The sequence below is a fragment of the Apteryx mantelli genome, chromosome 2 (genome assembly GCF_036417845.1).
Source record: "Apteryx mantelli isolate bAptMan1 chromosome 2, bAptMan1.hap1, whole genome shotgun sequence".
NCBI classification, from domain to species: Eukaryota; Metazoa; Chordata; class Aves; order Apterygiformes; family Apterygidae; genus Apteryx; species Apteryx mantelli.
In genome coordinates this window covers 6,373,888-6,394,712 of record NC_089979.1, presented here as the reverse complement: position 1 = coordinate 6,394,712, position 20,825 = coordinate 6,373,888, and the positions used below count along the sequence as shown (strand labels likewise).

The 20,825-nt window shown below is 39.4% G+C and overlaps 1 protein-coding gene across 1 annotated transcript in view; it reads right to left on the bottom strand.

Annotated features, from left to right (window-relative positions):
• Positions 1-20,825, bottom strand: part of FAM135B (family with sequence similarity 135 member B) — a 138,520-nt gene that overhangs the window by 19,738 nt on the left and 97,957 nt on the right. The window contains exons 7-9 of the mRNA XM_067292266.1: positions 6,805-6,958; positions 3,744-3,793; positions 264-419 (exon numbers count right to left, since the gene is read on the bottom strand). Of these exons, the coding sequence (XP_067148367.1) occupies positions 264-419; positions 3,744-3,793; positions 6,805-6,958 (360 nt within the window). The remainder of the gene's footprint in view (positions 1-263; positions 420-3,743; positions 3,794-6,804; positions 6,959-20,825) is intronic.

Below are 20,825 nucleotides of genomic sequence, written 5' to 3'. Positions count from 1 at the left end.
TATTCCTCGTAAGGCAATAAAATGACATAATGCTCACCATTCCACTCCCTTAGTTGTGAAGAAAATAAAAACAGCCAAAGAAGTATTTTACTTGCCATAAATACGATCTTTGTTCACCTCCTCTTCGCTTTTTGTCTTACTCAACTCATCTCCTGGATATATTCATATGGTCACAGTAGTTTTGAGAAATATTTATCCAGATACATCATTGATGTCTCTCTATCAGCAAATGACTGAGCTCACTCTTAACTTCTTAACATTACCCTTAGCATGTGATGTTCCTGAGTCAGATAAGCTGTGACTTCTGGATGGAGCGTTGCCACTTCCAGGAACTGGGTCCACAGGGCCAAAAGGTGGGAGCAAAGCCAGGCAAGGTCCTTGCTTATCTGTTCTGCTATCTTCTCTGGATTGCTCAACAGCTGGAGGGGAGAAAGGATATTCTGAGATCAAGAATGATCATGAAAGAAAACCATCATGTTGGATTAAGTCTTTACCAGGAAAAAAAAAATCCCTTGATTTAGAGTTATTCTTAAAACTACTACTTTCAGTTCTTTTACCCCAAATCAAGTAGGTGAGCCTTTCACTTTGCCTTTTCAAGGCCACGTGTTTTAGCGCATAGGGTCTTGGCTATAGAGCAGGAAGCAGGAACAGCCTCAATCCTTGCTTCACTGCAGAGGAAGTAAATAGGGAAAAATCCATGAGAGCTGATTCTAAACCGTCCACCAGATGGTGCTGGATACTCTGAAATAATAAACTATCGCTTATCATCTCCTTTCTGACTAGAAAAACAGTCTTCCCAGGATACCAGATGGATGATTATGGGAAAAAAAAAAAAAAAGATCCTGTGTCCTCAACACACGATGAAAACAGACATCCCAGAGTCTGGCAGTGCGTCTGTCCTGTGCTCGGATGGGCTGGGGCCCTCCATGCCCTGTGGCCCGCAGCAGTAATTCTGCTCCGCTGGAAGCGCTGGCCAGCAGCAAAGTCCCTGCATACCGACCGCCTTGGTTTGACTATTTCTTTAACAACAACAGACAGACATTGCGTTTTACCTCCCCTGGCTTGGCACAAAGAATACAAAACTGAGCCCTTATCTATTCCTAGGGACTCCACCTGCTTTTTTTTTTGTATGAAACAGGTACTAATCCTAGAAATACTCCAGAAATAATGTCACAGGGAATCAGTTATCAGTTCCTTCAGGGCCAAGTCTCTTTTTGGCTAGAATGGCAGAAAATACTGAAGGCCTGCTTAATAGCAAAAGCTGCAACAGCACAGCTTATTATGCAGGTAATTCCAGACTGGTGACACTGCAAACTAAATCAAGATTAAAAGCAAATTATCTGTGTAAGAGAGAGACAAACAGAGCAAATATATACGTATAATAAACACATATATTCTTACAAAGTTTACATTGTTTGTGTGATATTCTGATTCAACAATTTGCCCAAAATGCCACAAGCTCCAGTACACCTTCTGGTACTGGAGAAATCAGATGGATGCTGGTAGACAGCGGATTCTGCCCAAACATCTCTCTTTGCAGAATCAGGGCCCTGCTTCATTTACTGGACTCAATGTTATATGCTCCATGTCAATTTTAATGCAAATTTTCTTTTATTTTAAAATCTTCAAAGCAGAAGATAATTTATTAATGCAAACCATACTAGGAATATGATGGCTATTTTTCTGGTTTATTGGCTCTTAACCTAGGGAAAGGAACAGGAGAAGAGGTGAAGGACGAAGGGGGAAGGACAAGCCTGTCAAGCTAGAGATGCAGATGAAATCCCAGGGACTCAGTTCCCCAGGATGAAGCCCAGCACAAGGCAATTAAAATGGTCACAGAGTATGATTCTAGCTATTCTATTCACAAACCTTCTGCCATGGTGTTCGCTGTTGCTGGACCTTTCAAACACCAGCCAGGGTAGTCTGGTTTTAACAATCCTATCACGCAAAACAAATCAAGAAGTGCTTTGGAGAGGTTACTTTTGCCTGTTTGTTTACAAATCAATCACACGATTAAAAAAAATATTGTCCTTCCATTTTCTCCTGCTTTGAGTTTCCGCTGTGTCATTGAGTTGAATACCAAAGTGTGATGAGGTAAAACTCACTTTCCTTTCTTCTTTTGCTTTATTTATTTTTGAGATCGAACCTGACTCCTGCAATACAGTGGTAATTGGAAACTAACCTCACAGGCTTCTCTCTCTATGGTTTTAATGACATTTTCTTCCTCTATGAATGACCATTTTTTCCTACATACAGCTGAAAAGAAATGGTTTCAGTTCACAAATTCCTAGAGGCAAAATATTGGGAGAGCATTCCCAGTATTCATTTGTACCCCATATGGAGGTGCATAAGATCTCAGCACTAACACTGCACCTATACCCCACCGGTAGTTTACTAGATATCAGCATTCATGTCCTTAGAGTCTCCGCAAATTCACAGTCTTCATCATCAAATTATGCCTGGATAGGTAGACAGTTATGAGTCCAGGATGATAATGCCAAACTTTTTGATGGCATACGGGAAAACCCTAGCTAAGTTTTCATGACACCTCAGAGAAGCAGCCATTCAAGCTGTTGTATTCACCTCTCTGCTGCTACGCTGTTCCCATGAGCTGGACCTTTCAAACAACAGTCAGGGTAGTCTGACCTTACTAATACTGTCATGCAAAACAAGTCAAGAAGTTTGTTTGTTTGTTTTTGAGAATGGGAATTGGACAATTGGGAAATATGGCGAAATCAATGCTGATATTTTCTGATGTTTGCCAAGCCAATTCAAACTTTTCCAGATTCATAGAGAATAAGTCCTAAGGAGACTCAAGATCATGTTGTCTGACCTCCTGTATCTTTAAGACTTCTAAATTTTAGTTATCCAGCAGAGCGGAGGCCAATAATTAATGTTTCTCTAAATAAAATTTGGCTGAAATCTAATTCCTTGAAAGGTATCCAAGTTATGACTTAAAATTAAGAAATTCACCACTTCTCAAACATTTGGGTGACATGGGTGACAGCCATTAGCCCATCATTCAAAAATGTAGCTTAAATTTACTTCCAGCTTGGTTTGGCTTCAGCTTCTAGGCTTTTATTGTTATCTGGTCATTCTTCTCTGTGTTGAAGAATCTTCTTCATATGAAGATACCTGCATATGATAATCAAGTCCCCTCTCCGTCTTCCTGCTGGTAATCTGAACAAATCAAATTTATTGAATCTCTGATGATAAAACATTTCACCTAATGTTCAGTGATGCCTGTGTTTCCTCCTGACACCCTTGACCGCTTCCCTGCATGTCACTTGAAACAAGCACGGCAGAAGCAAGTGCAAGGTAATCATTCAGCCATTGCTTTGCCCAGAATTGCTTGTTTTCTCCCAGATCTCCCCTCCACACTTAGGCAATTTTATCTGAAAAAATATGACTGCACAACCTGCCAAAGGGTCTTTCCTCCTGTCGGCAGAAGAACTGTCAGCCGAAGAACTGTAATTTCAACCTACCCCCAAATCAATTTTTCTGTGTTCTCTGATACTCAGGGCTGGGCTCGCTGAAGGATGCTAAAGCATTACAGCTGGTGATTTGTTAAAAGTGACAGAAACATCATGTAAGTGAATAATCAAAATGATATGAAATTGAGGAAAAGAAACATTCAGCAAACTTTCTGCTGGCACCGAATTCCCCCCGCTCTGACACACAACGGGGCTGTGTCAGTGCCCTTGAAAATTATATGTATGAACCGAAACTGTTGAAGGAAATACCTGAAGCTCCGTACAAAGTTGAGATAATGTGTCTTCCACGGATAGCTCCTCTGCAAAAAAAAAAAAAAAAAGATCAGGCTTGAGAACTGCAGATGTGAATCGTTAATGCTCTGCTGTTCATTCAGGTGAGAAACAGATCATTTAACATTGCTTCCTGATGGACAAGATTCTGCTCAGATTTGGGCACTTCACAACTCACCTTCCTCAAGCACAACTTCTGCTCTTGTGACTTGGACAACCAAACCTATAAAAGTTCTGGAAGGCTCTTTCCAGGATAAAGAGGACAGGATTTAGTCTTTCAACCTCAAACAACCAGGGCAGAAGTTGATCACCACAGTTACAAGAAACAGCTCACTTGGGAGTTCTCAACACCTCAGAAGAGATGTTTTTCTTCATAATAGAGAGGTACCCTGGGAAACAAAGCGCAAAATTCCAAAACTTCCAGAGCAACATCCTCCTCCCTGCAATTTGTTTCTACCTAAACATTTAATTAAAGAGGCAACGCTTGCCATTCCTAGTGTAGCCCTGCATTTGCGTCTGACCCAGCTCAGGGTCTGAAGAGGTCTTCAGAGGAGGCTGAACCTGACCCTCTGGTCAGGAAACCTTTGATCAGCTCTAGACTACAGCCATCTGATATAAATCCTGTGCTACATGTGGGATCATAACTCTCATTGTCTGTCCTCTCTCTTACTACTAGTTTGCTGTCAGCCATTGCTATTTACAGCCAGCTCCAGATCTGTATGTAATATAGTTTCACTATTTCGAAGCTTGAGCAAACAATGCACAGTAAATGAGTCTCCCTTTGCTGTTACACAGGGCCATGTAAGATATACCAAATATCTCTGACTGGTACTAGATCGAGCATCTCTGTATTGCCCTGGGCAGTGTGAAGTATCTGTTCACCCCTGGGGCATACAACATTGCTTGGATATAGTCCTGAGAGAATCCAGCAGGATGCTCCACGTTAAATGCAGCACGGACTATAAAGCAGGAGAGGCTACAAATCAACTCTCCTGAAACTTTGGCAGCTGGATTTTACAATGTGACACTTTCTAATAATACCCATAAAGAAGCAAAGCAGAACAAACAGCCCCCTCCTCCCAGAAATGACTCTTCTTAAACAGTACTAAGGAATCTGAGAGGATAAACTGAGATAGGTAGCACCTTGAAAAGACTCGTCCTCAACAGGTAAACTTCGGGAAACAATGAATTCCACTCTTAATGTCTCAACTAGACTATTACATTTTTAATATACTAATCAAGGGCCTAGGTAAAAAAAGAAAGTCCACAGTGGGGATTTATGGTGTTTGATTCATTTCAGCTATCACTAGACGCCCATGAAGAGATTAATCTGAGCAAATATAGATGCCTACAATTGAATAAGTCATTTACATTCTCCTCCTGGTCAGTAGAGAAAAGTGCAGCTTAAGGTGCAATTCATATCACCCTAAGGTCGATGGCACTACTTGTCAGATAATGGATTTTATTGTTCTAAATGTGCCTCTTTCTCCCCAGTGACTATCAGGACAATATGGGAAACTGTCTCAGAGGTAAAGATGTATCCATCAAGATGTAAATACTTGTTTGGTATTCATCATATTGGATAAATTTCATACCCCATCACTCCGCTAGGCTTTGGATCAGGCCTCAGAGCACTAGCCTTAAATCAAACATTCAACAGATTTTCAGACAATTTACGTGAATAAAACGACGCAAGCAGTTTTCTCCACAAGCTGTTAGAAAGGGTATTTGCATTTAGCAAATCTGCATGCGTTACAAGTACATTTGCAAATGAAGTGCCTGCTTCAGCATCAACAGTCGTTTGAAAACTAAGTCACTTGTATTCAGAAAGGCAATATACATATATCTGGGGCAGTTTTCCAGTTGTGGTCAACCAGCCATACTTAACTCGCCATCTCCCAATCTGTAAGCCTGTCCGAGTGACACACAAATCATGTAAAAATGTGGCTGATAACCAAGATGCCTGAAGTATGAGTTTTGTTGCATGCTGGATTTTATTTGACAGGTCATAAGCTGCAAACAAAAATGCTGTGCTTTTTTCTCGTGGCTCAGTTGAGTAACATGATATGTGCGCTCCCCATGCCACAAGTCACAGGCTCTTTAGAAAAGAAATATATAGCAGGGAACAACACATAGAGTGGAAAACAGGAGCTATCATCCCATAAGGCTGTACAGCATAATGCATTCCATTTGATAGTGGTAATAGTACCTACACAGCAAAAAAGGAAAATGTTCTTTCCTCCCTTTTTTAAGCTGCTGGCCCACACAATCAGCTCTCCCAATATTACTATCTCTGCAACATAACAAACTGATAACTTCAAAAATGTGCGGACCTACAAACACAGAAACACACAGACGTTAAAGTGTAATCCACATTCCCCGAATTCAAAGAAACAGTCGGGAGAGCTAGAATTATTCAGGGGTGCTCCTAATTTTCACAGGAGCTCACTCTGTCACTACAAACATGACTAAACACAAATTACAGAGCTCCGTTCTGCAAATCCAGAAAGCTTTTTTTTTTTTTTCCTTCCAGAAAATCTATTAAACAATTGAATTAGGAAGAAGAGCAGAATGATTTTCTAAATAAAAAGTTGTAATTATGCTATTGGCAAGGAAGAAATGCATTTCCAAAGATAAGTGAAGGAGTATGCTTCAGTAGCACTCATATTACCCTTTAGATTTTTGTTTTCACTTTAAAACAATTTTTGCTCAAGAGAAAAATTTTCTATCTCATGGGAATTCAAAACTGGAAGCTCAAGTCTTTGAAAAGCAACAAACTCCAAATATTGTCCAGAGGCAAGTATTTTGAGACATTTATTAGAAAATTTTACCCCTCTGCATGTCAGGCCACCTTCCGTTGGTAAAAAGGTTGACTGACAGACTGAGCAGGCAGTCTTCTGTCACAGCGTGCCAAAAAAACAGGAATTAGAAAACAGGGAGAAAAAAATCTCTAAACAGCCTAAGATTTTCAGTACTAAAATGTGTATAGAAAATGTAGCACTGGACTATACTCAGAAATTTAAAATATTTGTTCTCTTACCCAACTTCAGCTGTGGTAAATCAGGAATCTCCTTCATTATGAGGGTGTAGTACATCTGAAGTCCTCTATGAGCATTCAAGAGGAGAAGACACAGGTCCTTATGCCATTTGTATGCATGCAGCATGCAGTTTTCAGAAGGAACATAAAAGCTACCCTGTATAACAAAAGTAGCAAGAAAAGAAAAATACAGAGATTAAAATTCATGTTCTCATTTTGTTGCAAAGCTTTTCAGAAGTCCATTTGTGGGCAGCCTAACTTCTAATCAAGTGAGTGCCCCCAAAGAGAGATTTTAAACATCCCTAGACCTACCTTCTAGGCAGTTGACTAGCTTGACCTATAAATATTGTCATTCTACATGTACATTTTCACCAAACCATAGAAAAAATATTAGGTTCCAAGAACACTGCCGTACCTACAAAAACATATAGTCTGACACGTTGCGGGGCCCACTCCTCCTATCTACTAATGTAAGCTATTCTGTACTCCAGGAGCAAAATCTGGACTAGTAGCTCTTTTGTGGGATGAGATTCAACTGGGCAGACCATAGCACATTTCATACAAACATTTCCAAAACACCTTTATCCTTAGTCAGAGCATGAGATGAGATGATGCATGAGGCATCGTAAATGAAAAATTTGCAATTCTGTCAAAAAACACCTGTTCCAGAAATTATTCATACTTGAAATTTGCACTGGTCAGACTTAAAATAAAACACTTCCTTAAACTGTGTGCTTTGGCCCTATTGCAGATCTCCTCAGATTTCATGGAGAAGTGCAAAAATGCAAAGATATGACAACTATCAATAACAGCTCAGATTTCCCAAGTCTTTCCATAAGCCATAGATTTTGATGGTAACTTTTAGCCAAACCACAGACCCGCTAACCACCTTTACTTGCTGCAAGTGATGCACTGATTCAGAAATGCATGTAAACACTTGCAATCAGGGATTACAGCTGGTTTTAGTTGCCCCACACAGGAGGAATTTATCTGCTGCTGATTTGGAGGGAGGAGAAGGAGCTATGAAGACAGAAAAGTGAGGAAACAACCAAGTGCTCTGTCCTTGAATTTTATGAAATCTTAGGAAAACTGAGAATTTATTTATTTATTTATTTATTTATTTATTTTTATGGTGTATGGGCTGAGCAAAGGCACCAGATTAGAACTCCCTCACTGATGCGTGACTATGGAACAGCATGATCAGTTTGCAACTTACTCCACTTCTGGTCACTGATGGGCTAAGAATGCAATCCCATCTTCTCTTATACCTGCTATAGGCTGAGGTCAACTTTTATGAAGGTTGCTACATTTCCAGCTAGGTACTGAGCCCATTTTTGGACACTGAGTGTTTGCCACAGGTTGAGCCAAATGTCCCAAACGGTATCCGTCTCCAGGAGCAGCAGTGAAGACTCACCAACCACATACCAGTGGACGTCCTGTACCATTCTCCCTTTGACTCCTCTAGAGCCTGTACTACTTGGCTCTTAGCCTTTACTATCTGACTCTTAGCTTCAGCTGGAGTGTTTTCCCCAGCTTTCTTGTGCAGATCTACAAGATGTTCACTAGTGTTCTGCAGTAGATATAAAGCAGACTGCCTAGCTAGACCAACACAGAAATGGCTGATGATAATTGAGTGAGTCCTTACTGCTTGGAAGGCTTCAGAAGCCTTCAGCCTTAGCATAAATCTATTGTCTATTCTCATGGTGGAAAAAATAAAATGGTAGCATAAAGAAATTCTGCTAGAAATAATAGCAAATTGGAAGGGGATTGATATACAATGTCATGAAAAAAAAAAGTCCTATTATATAAACCATTGATGATTTTTTAGGTTAAAATTACTCTGGTATTTAAATGCTGTACTGACAAGTAGAAGGAAAAAACATGAGATAATTTCATATTTCATATCAATACTATATCATGGTATTATTGTACAAGACAACATTTTAACAGGTCTATTTGCAGCCTTTCTTGACATAAACTGTTGCTTGAAACTAAAAATAAAAAGCAATAGAAAAATGCAACTGAAGGTGGGCTCGAAAATGTGTGAATTAAAGGCATCAAAAAATCTATCAATTAGCTCTGTTTTAATTGCATTAGTGTTTGCCTACTTCTCATACGGTGCCTTTTCAAATTTGATTTCAGCTGAATTATTAAAATCCCTTAGTCAGAGATCAGGTAATTCAAGTTGCTGAAGCACAGTATTTAGGAGAGTATACTTCAAAAAGATTTACATAGCGGCAGATGTAGACTGGAGAAAGAACTAATTCTAAGCATTTAGCTTACTGAACATAATGTGCTAGCAGCATAATTTAGTCAATCTTGTAGAATCTTAGAATAATTTAGGTTGGAAGTCTAGTCCAATTGCCTACGCAATTGCAGGTCTAATCAGGTCAGGTTGCTCAGGTCTGTGTTCAACTGAGTCTTGAACACCTCCAAGGATGTAGATTCCACTACCTTTCTGGGCAAGCTGTTCCAGTATTTGGCCACCCCCATAGTATTTTTTTTTTCTTTATATCAAGTCAGAATTTCCCACTTTCCAACTTGTGTCTGTTTCTTCTCATTCTATTGCCAGTTGCCTCCAAGGAAAGTCTGGCTCCATCTTCTCTGAATTCTCTGATTAGGTAGTTGCAGACAGCAAAAAGGTCACCCCTGAACCTTTTCTTCTGCGGACTGAACAAAATCAGTTCTCTCAGGTTTTCCTCACGCATCCTGTGCTCCAGCCCCTGAATATCTTGGTATCCCACTACTGGAGTCACTCCAGTATGTCAATATCCATGTTTTACTGTGGAGCCCAAAACAGGACAGCGCTCTGGATACAGTCTCAAAAGTGCTGAACAGAAGGGAAGGATCACTTCCCTGAACCTGCTGACTATACTCTTGCTAATGCAGCCCAGGATGCTGTTGGCCTTCTTTGCTGCACGGCGATATCATTGACTCATGTTCAATTTCTTGTTCACCAGGACCTTCAGGTGCCTTTCTGCAAAGCTGCTTCCTAGACAATTGGCCCCCAACCTACACTGCCGCACGGGGTCAGTCCATGCCAGATGCAACACTACATTTGCTTTTGTTGGTCTTCGTAAGATTCCTATTGGTTCATTTCTCCAGCCTGTTGAGATTCCCCTGAATAACCGCCTGCCCTCCAGCATATTGCCGACTCCCCCCAAATTGGTGTCATCTGCAGACTTGCTGAGAATGCACACCTGCCCATCTACCAGGCCATTAATGAAGACATTAAACAGTATTGGTCCTACTACTGATGCCTGAGGGATGCCACTAGTTTTTGGGCACGAGCTGGACTTTGCACCACTGATCACTACTGTTTGATCCCAGCAATCCAGACAGTTTTTTACCCATCTTATTGTCTACTTATCCAGTCCATATCTCATCAGCTCTACAATAAGGACACTATGAGATACTGTGTCAAAGGCCCTGCTAAAGTCAAGGTATGAACAACATCCACTGCTCTCCCATCATCCATAGCACTGGTCACCTCATCACAAAAAGCAATGAGGTTGGTCAGGCACAATCTGCCCTTGATAAACCCATGCTGGCTGCTCCCAATCACACTCTTGTACTTCATGGGTTTAGAAATTACTTCTAAGAGGATTTGCTCCATAACCTTGCCGGGAACTGAGGTGAGGCTGACCAACTTGTTATTCCCTGGATCCTCCTTCTTGACCCTTTCTCGAAGATGGGTGTGACATCTGGCCTTTTCCCAGTCATCAGCAACCTCTTCCAATTGCCGTGGTCTTTCTAAGATGTTAGAAAGTGGCCTTGCAAAGACATTAGCCAGCTCCCTCTGCACCCCTGAATACATTCCATTTGGTCCCATGGACTTGTATATGTCCAAGTGGTTAAGTGATCCCTAACTTGATCCTCCTATACTGTGAGTATTGCTTTACTCCCACAAACTCTGCTAGGAGGCTCAGGGGCCTGTTAAGCCTGAGGACAAGCCTTACCAGTGAAAACTGAGACAAAACTGGCATTGAGTACTTCAGCCTTTTCCATGTTGCTTGTCACCAGGTCCCACACTGACCTTAACCTTCCTTTTGTTGCTGAGGTACTTACTTACGGGAACTTGTCATGTTGCCCTTCACCTCCTCTGCTAGTTTCAATTCCAAGTGAGCTTTGACTTTCCTGACTCCCTTCCTACATGCTTAGAGAATGTCTTTCTATCCCACCTTCCTGAGGCTGTCACTGTTTCCGCCTTCTGTGTACCTCCTTTTAAGCGTTTGAGCTCAGCTAGGTGCTCCATGTTCATCAACACTGTCCTTGCTTGACTTTCTGCATGTTGTAACGGACCACTCTTGTGCTCTGAGGAAGCTATCCTGGGAGATTAGCCAGCTCTCCTTGGTCCCATTTACCCTGCAGGGCCGTTTCCCATGTGATCCTTCCAAGCAGGTCCCTGAACTGGCCAAAATCTGATTTTATGAAGGATTATAATTCTGCTGCTTGTCTTGCTCAACTGTCTCAGGACCACAGCTGCATGGTCACTGCTACAGCCAAGGCTGTCCTTAGTAGGCAGGAGAGGAGATAGGTTCTGTCCCTAACGATGGATCAGACTTGCAGTGCGACACTGGGAAAATCACTTGACCCATACATTCACTGGTCAAACTAAGATGGGTTATTTCCAGCCTTCAGTGAGCAGATAGTTTTCAAAGATGCTGTCAAGACCTCTCATTTTCAGCATCTGCCCCTGAGAGGCTGAAGTTTATCTTCGTTATGAAGGACCTCAATTTCACTTCCTCTTTTGTAAACACAGGGATGAGAAGAATTTACCTACCCCGTGTCCTTGTTTGAGCATCTCTGCCAATTAACTCTACAGACATGGTCAAGATTTCAGGACACAAATGAGATTAATATGAATCCAAAGATCTATGTAAAAGGTCAGATATTTCTGACAGTCCTTTAACATTAAACCCCAGACCAATTAGTTTCAGAGACATTGCCCTGCAAAAGCAGCAGGCACCTGGAGTCATTACCCTACTAATCTGTCACCTGAAGAGTTTAAATGACAACTTAAACTTATTTATTTATTCTGAAGACATCTCTGGAAGTGATATCACTGTGTTATTCTATGTGTGAACAACAAGAGTGCATGGGGGAATAGGTTGTTTCTAAGCCCCAAAGAAAAAAAAAATTTTTGATCTAACAAATGGCGCACTCCTCAAATGTAATGTTAGATTAATGTCCCTCAGAAACAATTTCAGCTTGTGAAACTTAGAGTATCTCTGACTTGTACTCAGGTAGTCTCCAGGACTGCAATAAGGAAGAAATAGCTTCCACTTGCATGCTGGTGTGCGTTGTTTGCTGTGACAAGCAGAGCCCAGAAATGCTTGCAGCATCTAGCTCCGAAATTACAAAGCAGAATAATTGCTTCTTTTTTTTTTTTTTTTTTTTTTTTTTTTACAGCATAGGACCAGAATTGCAGAACCAAGACTTTTGGTTTTCTGTATACATAAAATGAAACTGAGTTTACACAAGCTGTTTCTTCTGCTTCCTTCCTAATGGAGCATCATCTTCTAATACTAGGCACTGCAGTGAAAGAAAAATGAACTTGGGGTAGTTCTCACAGGAAAGGGTTCCATTTTTATATCTTCCAGCTGAAGAGAAAAATAAAAAAGGGAAAGACAGTTAAATATCTTCAGTAAGAGCTGAGAACAGTAAGAAAATACTGGGCTCTGAGAGAGGGACTTAAGGAAACACAGATACCTATTTCTGAACTAGTCACCTCCAGCTCCGCTGAGAGATGGAGAACTGATAGAGAAAAAGACATTTTTAGGGAATGATTCTTTTCATTACAAGGTGCATGTCAAGCAATTGAATCGTGGCTATTTATTTCCACTGATTCTGAAGGAAGCATAAATGCAAGCTTTTGGATTGCAGACAGAGAGTTAGGAGCACTGAGTACAACCACACCAGATATAAGTCAAATTTCGTCTTGCATTGCTGCCCATCAAAGCAGCCAGGAGGGACAACTGCAGCCTCAGTAGCCTGTGGAAAGTGTGTAAGACTCCTTCAAATTACTTTGAGATATGGACAATGCACGTGTGTGAATAGAAGACTGAAAGGACTGCTTCCTATTCTCCTTTCTCTTCCTGTCCCAGCTCTCTGGGAGGAATGTCTCTTCCAAAATAAGGCATTATACCTTGAGAATACCCTTGTGTGGGAGGAACAGCACTGCACAGTTTGTAACTTAAGGCAGTGCTGAACAGGCAGAGTCCAGGCCATGATGTGTATGAGTAAGAGGCCATATCGTTAAGCTGAAGCATCTTAATGCAGCCCCTGGCAACTCCCTTTGAAAACACATTATTTAATGGGAACATCTGTCCTAGTTTGAAAAATCATCTTGTCAAGGTGGAAAGCGAGCACGGTGGAAAAAGATGTCGTCAAGTTCCAAATCTTGAGTCCTTCAGAAACTTTAAGGCATTACTGTCCTCACAAGGCTGCTCCTGTCTCCTGCTGAAGGTTGTCAGACACCCAGGATGCAGAGCAGGACATCGCAGCGATTATTAAACCCACCTCAGGGAGAGTTTAAGCTAATGTGGTGGATGTGCGCTAAGGTTTGTGCGTCCTTATCTGCTGGGGACCCCAGCAGGGCAGACATCTGTCAGGTGATGTCATTATGATCTGCCGCAGCTAAATCAGCTTGTCTGTCACTGTTGAGTAAGCCGAGAAACATCAAGAAATGTCCTCCTTTGGGACGGTCTGAAGATTGTGAAAACCTTTCACATTCTCTATTTTGATTGCATTTTCTTCTGTGCATTTATTTAGATCATCCACTATTTCCTAGATTATGGCCTGAAACAAGGAATCAGGCTACAATGTTAACAAAATCGAGCTCAGTAGCAAACGTAGTACATGCTATTCTGAGGACAAATATCACCACAAAACTAGCAGTCACAAAAAGCACCAGCTATGACCCATTAAACAGCTAGAAAGTGCTCAGCTCTCTAGGTCTCTTGGATCAGGAAGACAGATATTTTATATTCCAAAGAGCTTATTTCTGTTTAAGATGCAACTCCTGCTAAAACAAATGTCACACTGAAGCAGACAATCCCAGCATGCTCAAAGCATGAAAGCTGCCCTGAACTTATAAAATTCAATGCAAAATTACGTGTTAGCCTCCTTGCCCAAGCATCTTATGACCTTTATAGTTCATTTCTTTGGTCTACTGTTATTTGAATTCCAATAGTTCATTTGTAAAGGCAGTTTTTGCTGTGCTAGTTGCAGAATGCATCTGCATTGATTTCCTTTTCCAAAACCTTCTCTATCTGTAATAGTAGCCTGTATCTCAGGCTTTTTAACTTTCTACTTCTGAAAACTTTGGGGAAAATGAATGTCTGACAAGTCCTCATTTCAAGAATTACCACCTAGATTTATTCGGATAGTAGTTGTGGATGATGACACAGAAGCTACTAATATTGACACCAGAGAAAAGTATGGCATAGTGCCAACAGCATCAGGGGCGAAACAGGTCAGAAAAGCCAAGAGATGATGGAAAAAGAGGCAGGCAGAAAAAAATACAAAAAAATGCAGATAATACTGCTAAATGCAGACTCTGCAACGATTTATGGTTTTGTTTTGGGTTTTTTTTGGCATGTGATATTTGAAAGACTGACTTGTGTTCATCCCAGATGAAAAAAGAATAAAGTTGTCCCATCAGTTGCTAAATAAGATTTTCTTCCAGCACCGATCTGATGAACTCTGCCATGAGGTTCTTCTATATGTTTACCAAGTTACCAGTAGAGAGGTGAATCTACAACCAGCAACCTCGGGGGAAGCCAAAGTTGTACCAGCCTTGGAGATCCAACCAGTCCTGTAAGTGCTAGATTTGAAAAGTTGAAGACAAGAAGAATGATAAGGTTGGACCTTGTCTAATCTCCTATAGCAAACCGACCTTTTGTTGTGTTCCCCAGACTAGAAGTGATAGAGCAAACTGGTTATATTGTACTGAAAGTAGATGTAAAATGCTTCCTATTTCCAAGCTTCTCAATGGTGAAATAGAGGAACTCATTTTCCTAAAAGATCAGGTGAGACCTTAAATGTACACATTTTGTTGAAAAGGAACCCTTACAGTATGCTTGTAAGGCATAATGCAGGATCATGTATGCATTTACTGAGCAATGATGGCATAAAGAAAAAGCTAGTCAAATAGTATATAAAAACAATTGCCAAGTATTTTGAAAATGTAAAAGCTTCAATTCAATTTGACTGTTTTCTGACACGGTAGATTCTGACACTGGATCATCATTATCCCCTGTCCTTCTGTCCCCTGTTTGCAAATAAAAGGGATCATGAGTAAGATCTTTAGTCTTCACAGATTCACAGAACTTCATTACTGATCTATATGACCTGGTCAGATACAGAAAAGCCTGACTTTTCTGAAGCTGACAGGAGGTCTGCAGATTTGAGTTTGGCAGGAATTCAAATAGCTACTTGGGGTGGAATTTAGATACCAAGTTTCAGTATCAGCTATATTTAAAGTAACTCCATCCATTATATTACAAATAATGACACATTTCTTTATAATACTAGAGATAAATTACCTTCTAATAAATGACCCGTGAAATTAGAACAGAAATGCATAAGATGTTCTTCTTCTACTAGTTTACCCAGCCAAAATTGTCTACAAAAAAACCCTGAAAATCCTTGACATTAGCTCTGATGAATGTATTTAAATAAATGACCCATTTAAATGAATAGGTGTCCTGTGTAATACTCTTTTGAGTCAACAGTTTTCTCCTGTAATTAGAGTGTATTAGTTTATAAATGTACTTTTCCTTTATAATAAGAGATAGGAAAATGACTTGAGGAAAGCAAACATTATAATTAAATAAAGCTCATGCCAGTTCATTATTCTAATACAGAGAACAATTTGTGACTATCATTTCTAGTGTACCAGATCCATCTAATATCAAAAGACATCAATTGGATTTTATGCTTTGTTATATACTGTAAGTTGCTTGTATTTTTTTTGTATTAAAGTAATTTCACCAGCTATGTTAACTGTGTGCAATGTTCATCGATAGAGCTAACAGTTGGTAAATTGGACCCTTTACATTTAATCTAATTCAAAGCAATGTTTCATAATTCAAATTCAAATTACTTGTCAAGAATTTTAAGATACTAAAATGCCATTCCAGACTAAATAGGCAAGATTTGCAGTCTCTAGCAGTATTTCATTAGCAGTCAGAACTGGCCTATCTTGCCTATTTCTGGTAAAGATCTAGAGATAAGCAGTGAGTCACATCTGCTTAGAACAGATGAAAAAATCTCAACATCTCAAGATGAATACGGTCTCTTGAGAAACCAGTGTTTGCCCATTTGTCTGTCTGCCTGGGCTGTTTGCCTAACATACAACTATTGTTTTAGCTTCAGACCCACTGACCAAGGAAATTCTACATCTTTTCTTGGGAGACTATTTTCTAAGACATAAGACCTTATCTCAACTGGTGGTTTCAAATGAAATGATAGTTATAACATGAGATACATTACTGCTTACGTCTCTTTATCATTTTCTGAAAAAAAAAACAGGATTAAAAGATAACAATTTCTGGTTGTTAGGGATGTGACTGAAACATATGAGTAGAAGTGTTTTCTTTCATATTTGTAGAAACACAAATACCAAAGAGAGCTACTTGCCTTTTAGAATTAAAGAAAAAGAAAGAAAAAAAAAAAGCAAAAACAGAGGAAGGGAACCAGGAATTATATTATGCCAGTTATTTTTGTCCATTGTTGCACAAACTCATGGACTGAGGGTGTGGTTAAAAAAAAAAAAAAAACTAATTCATTGGGAACTTTGGGTAATGCTCATATGGGGAATCCAATCTCCTGAACAGGACAGTCGGTTGCTGTTCATTTGGTGACGTGAGTCTCCATTGCAAGAGTCCTTCCAGTGCTATCTTCACCTGGATGAGGTGAGACTCCCCAAACCACTGCTCTGCTGAATTCCTGCATCCAGCTGGCCTGTGGTCCTACATGACAACTCCAGCATATGCTGGAGCACATCCATGGCTACTGAATATCTTAAACTATGTACAAAACATCTCCTAAATATCTCAACCATTTACAGAGGACTGGTCTATGGGACCACTTCTGCCTCTGCAGGAACAATTCCTACCGACTACTTACAGACATCTTGTCTATGCTCAGTTTGGTCAATTCTGTAGCATGAACTTTCCAGAAGAGTCTCTGGGAGGACCAGATTCCCCACCCAGGATATTAAGAGCAGTTCCTGTGGCAGAAATGACGTGGAATCCACAGGAAAAAAAGAACCTTAATGTTATAAAATGAAGTAGTTCTAATGAAACTGTTTCATGGAAAACTACGAAAAATTCTGGATTTGGGTTAGCTAATAACATTTGTGTGCGTGTGTTTGTGTGTGTGTGTATAAATGTATATATGTATATGTATAGACACACATATGTGTGCGTGCATATGTGCATATATATAGTGTGTGTGTATTATAACTATATGTATATATCTATATATAGACACACACACATATATACACTAATACATGCATATATATTTACTTTTTTTTTCAGCTACAAAAAAAAAAATAAATAAAACAATGCCTCCCTCCTCAGTAATTCACTCAGTTGTCTATAGCAAATAATGTCTAGATCCCTGTGCCAGACTGCAAAAAATTATTGGCAAATCGGAAAACGTGCCATAGTTCAGGAACATGAAAGTCCATAGAGGCCAACTTGTGGATGCCATTCTGTAGGGAGATAATGTTCCTGGTTAGCCTGATTTCCTAAGCAAATAAAGCATATTCAATCATCAGCAGCAGTTCTGGGAACACAGAATTTTCTTGAGGGTTGGATGACAACCACATAAGCCAGCTCCTACAAACCTCATTCCTCTAAGATCTCCAGATAGGAAAACAACACGCTTATGGGAGAAACATCTATGGAAAATGGGGAAAATTAAGTATCTTTCATCAAACATAGTGAAACATAAAGTCAAACATGTAAGATAAACAGATTTATCACACTATATTGCACTTTAATGTGCATATTCTATCAACTTAATAAATTGTCTTGTTTGTATTGATTTACTAGTCTTCTATACGATATGATGGCTCATTACCTAAAACTGTAAAGTTAGTGAAAAATAAAGTCAATATATTTTATTTAGCTTTGACTTATATGATACTAACAACACTAACCAGAGGTGTCAATAAAGGACAATAGCCTGGAAGAGATTATTGACAATATACGGAACTGTTTTTCTTGGTGTTCCACTAAATATGGTGTGTAAGAAAATGCATCTTGACATTTCATAAGTTTCATAAACCAGGACCTGGTTTGACATATGTTAACCGATAGCAGTAAGTTACTCTGCTAAAACCACTGGGATAATAATACAGTAGAAAAAATATCGGAGATTGGAGTCAGATCCAGAGATAATCTGTGCGTTGTACAAGATTAGTAGGAAGAGTGTAGCAAGGCTGATCAATTATGCTGAAAGTATGTGAAGGAAACAGTCGAAATAAAGGAACTTTCAGTCTTGAAATACCTGCAGGGTTCTGTTCAAAACACAAGCTGTAGGTTTCTTAATAATACCTGGTTGAGAAATAAGTGGCCAGGAAACTGGTTGATAGGAAAATTTCCATCTAAAAATAACACTCCAGTAAAATGAAAATGCTTCACAGATCACATTGATTTCCATTAAAGTTTTTTTTTTTTTTTTCCCTGCCCTAGGAGAAAATCTGTTAAAACACCCAGCAAGGTCAAAATGTCTCATTTTGAAACTCTCAGAACAAAGCATTTTGATTTTCCATTTCAAAGAAAACTTCTTGCTGTAATTTTTTTTAGCCAAGATCATGATCAGATTACAATATATCATAAAATTTAAAGGTCCAGAGCAAAACAAAAGGCTTTCTTTCATGCACAGTTTTTTTCCATACTTTTGTTTTAGGGACATGTCAGATTTTTAAATTTCATTGCAACATAAAATGAGGCCAAATTTTGAAGTCTCAACAGCTTGTCCCAAATCTATTTCATGCATCACTTTGAAAACTGAACTTTGCATTTGGAGGTCAAATTATATCCTAATATATCATGACGAGTGACTACAGTCATGATGGCTTTTCACATTAAAGCACACATAGGTTTTTCTACGGAAGTATTTAAACAATTCTGCTTATGATGAATAAGAAGGAAAAAAAATCTGTTTCCTCCACTTAAGCTCTAGGGTTATACATCACTAAGAGGAAAATTAAAGCCATAAAAACATTTCTTTAGCAGTAAATTAAGTACTGGGGAAGATTTCTTATGAAAGTTAGAACAGGTGCCTGACAGTTGGCATACTTCTTCCAAGATGAGCACTGAGTCATCTGGCACAAGTTAAGTCACATGCTTTCATTTCCTTCCACTAGCCTTATGTATGAAAATGGCTCTAACTAACCTATAGCTTCATTTTGTGGGTATTAAGAGTCTGGTTTCGGGAACATTTGCAAAGTACGCAGATATCCTTTGGCTAACAGGTGATACAGGAATGCCAGATATTTATTTTATGGAACAAACAGTGGCTGATTTCCAGACTTATAGAAATGTTTATGCAAAAAACATGGCAGCTAATGCAGAAGGGTATTTATGTGTATGCGTTTGTGTGTGTGTGTGTGTCTGTGTGTGTATTCCCTTCCGTATGTATATCTTTATACACACACACATATGCATACATATATACAAACATATATATGTGTGTCTCTTTCTATATACACACACAAACACAGACACACACACGCACTATACATATGCGTGTATATATACATAAATATATGCACACATATATATACACACACATATATATATATGTATACTGACATATCTATATAGCATAAATTCAGACTTCCTAAGTGGATTAACACAGTGGGGACATCAAAGAGGACCTTAGTACATTGTCCATTCAGATCAATTAGGGTCCATGCTGTTTACCCACAGACAAGGAAAGCAAATCCACTCCTGTTACTGCGATCAAACAAGGACCCCTGAGCTGAGGAACTGTCATGTTATTACACATCACTGCAGGCAGCAGACACAAAACCAGTCAGGTTTTAAAAGGAAACTTGTTAACATTTCTTTGTCTCTCCCACATGTATGTCTGCACACACAAAGAGATTTTGTTCAGTGGCACAATGAACGAGAAATTGCATTAAAGACAACTGAAAACACCGAAAACGTTTTGAATAAACTTTTACATGCATCAGTAGGGAAAGGTATGTTCATCTGCTTCTCCAGGTGGCATGTAGATGTTCTTCTGCTATGTGGTCATGCAGATTAGCAGCTGGTAGAGGGGGTTGCTCTTTGCATCGCTTCCATTTGCTGTCTGATGCAGTTAAGTAAATAATACATAAATAAAGCTCCCCATATTTTAAAGAATCTTTTCTTCCAGAAAGGACTTTTGTTCCAAAAAGATTACGACTGGTCACATGGGAGGCAATGACCAAAGCTTTAACAGCTCTGCTAGTTTGCTCAGATAGGAAGGGTGAGATTACTATCTAGTAAATCTTACATATTTGGACCATAAATATCTCCAGCTCAGCTAATCACCCTGGACTCCCTTCATAGCCCATGGAAAGAAAGAGGTACTTTTGGAGCACAGTTCGTTTCCTCTGCTATAAATGCTGATATTATGATGCATTATTCCCTAGAAATGCTTCTTGCTTTCCATGGCCTATGCATGAAGGAATAATATGCTAGGAGATCAGATGTAGACACTTACAGCTGGCCAGAGACGTTGCACTTCAATGCCTATTAAAAAGAAATAGAAGTAATTCATACCATTTTGAATTGTTCTTTCCTAGTGATCTGTGACCTTTGAAAGCTTAGAGGTAACACGGATTCTAATTTTATTATTTTTTGAATACTCCAGCTTTTGGAGCAAGAACCAGGCTTTTATTTTGGACATATATTTATTCCAGCCTGGAAATACTGGAATACCAGTGACAATAAAAACAACACACAAAGATTAATAGGCTCTTATTTAATATAGTGATTGTCATTTGCAGAATT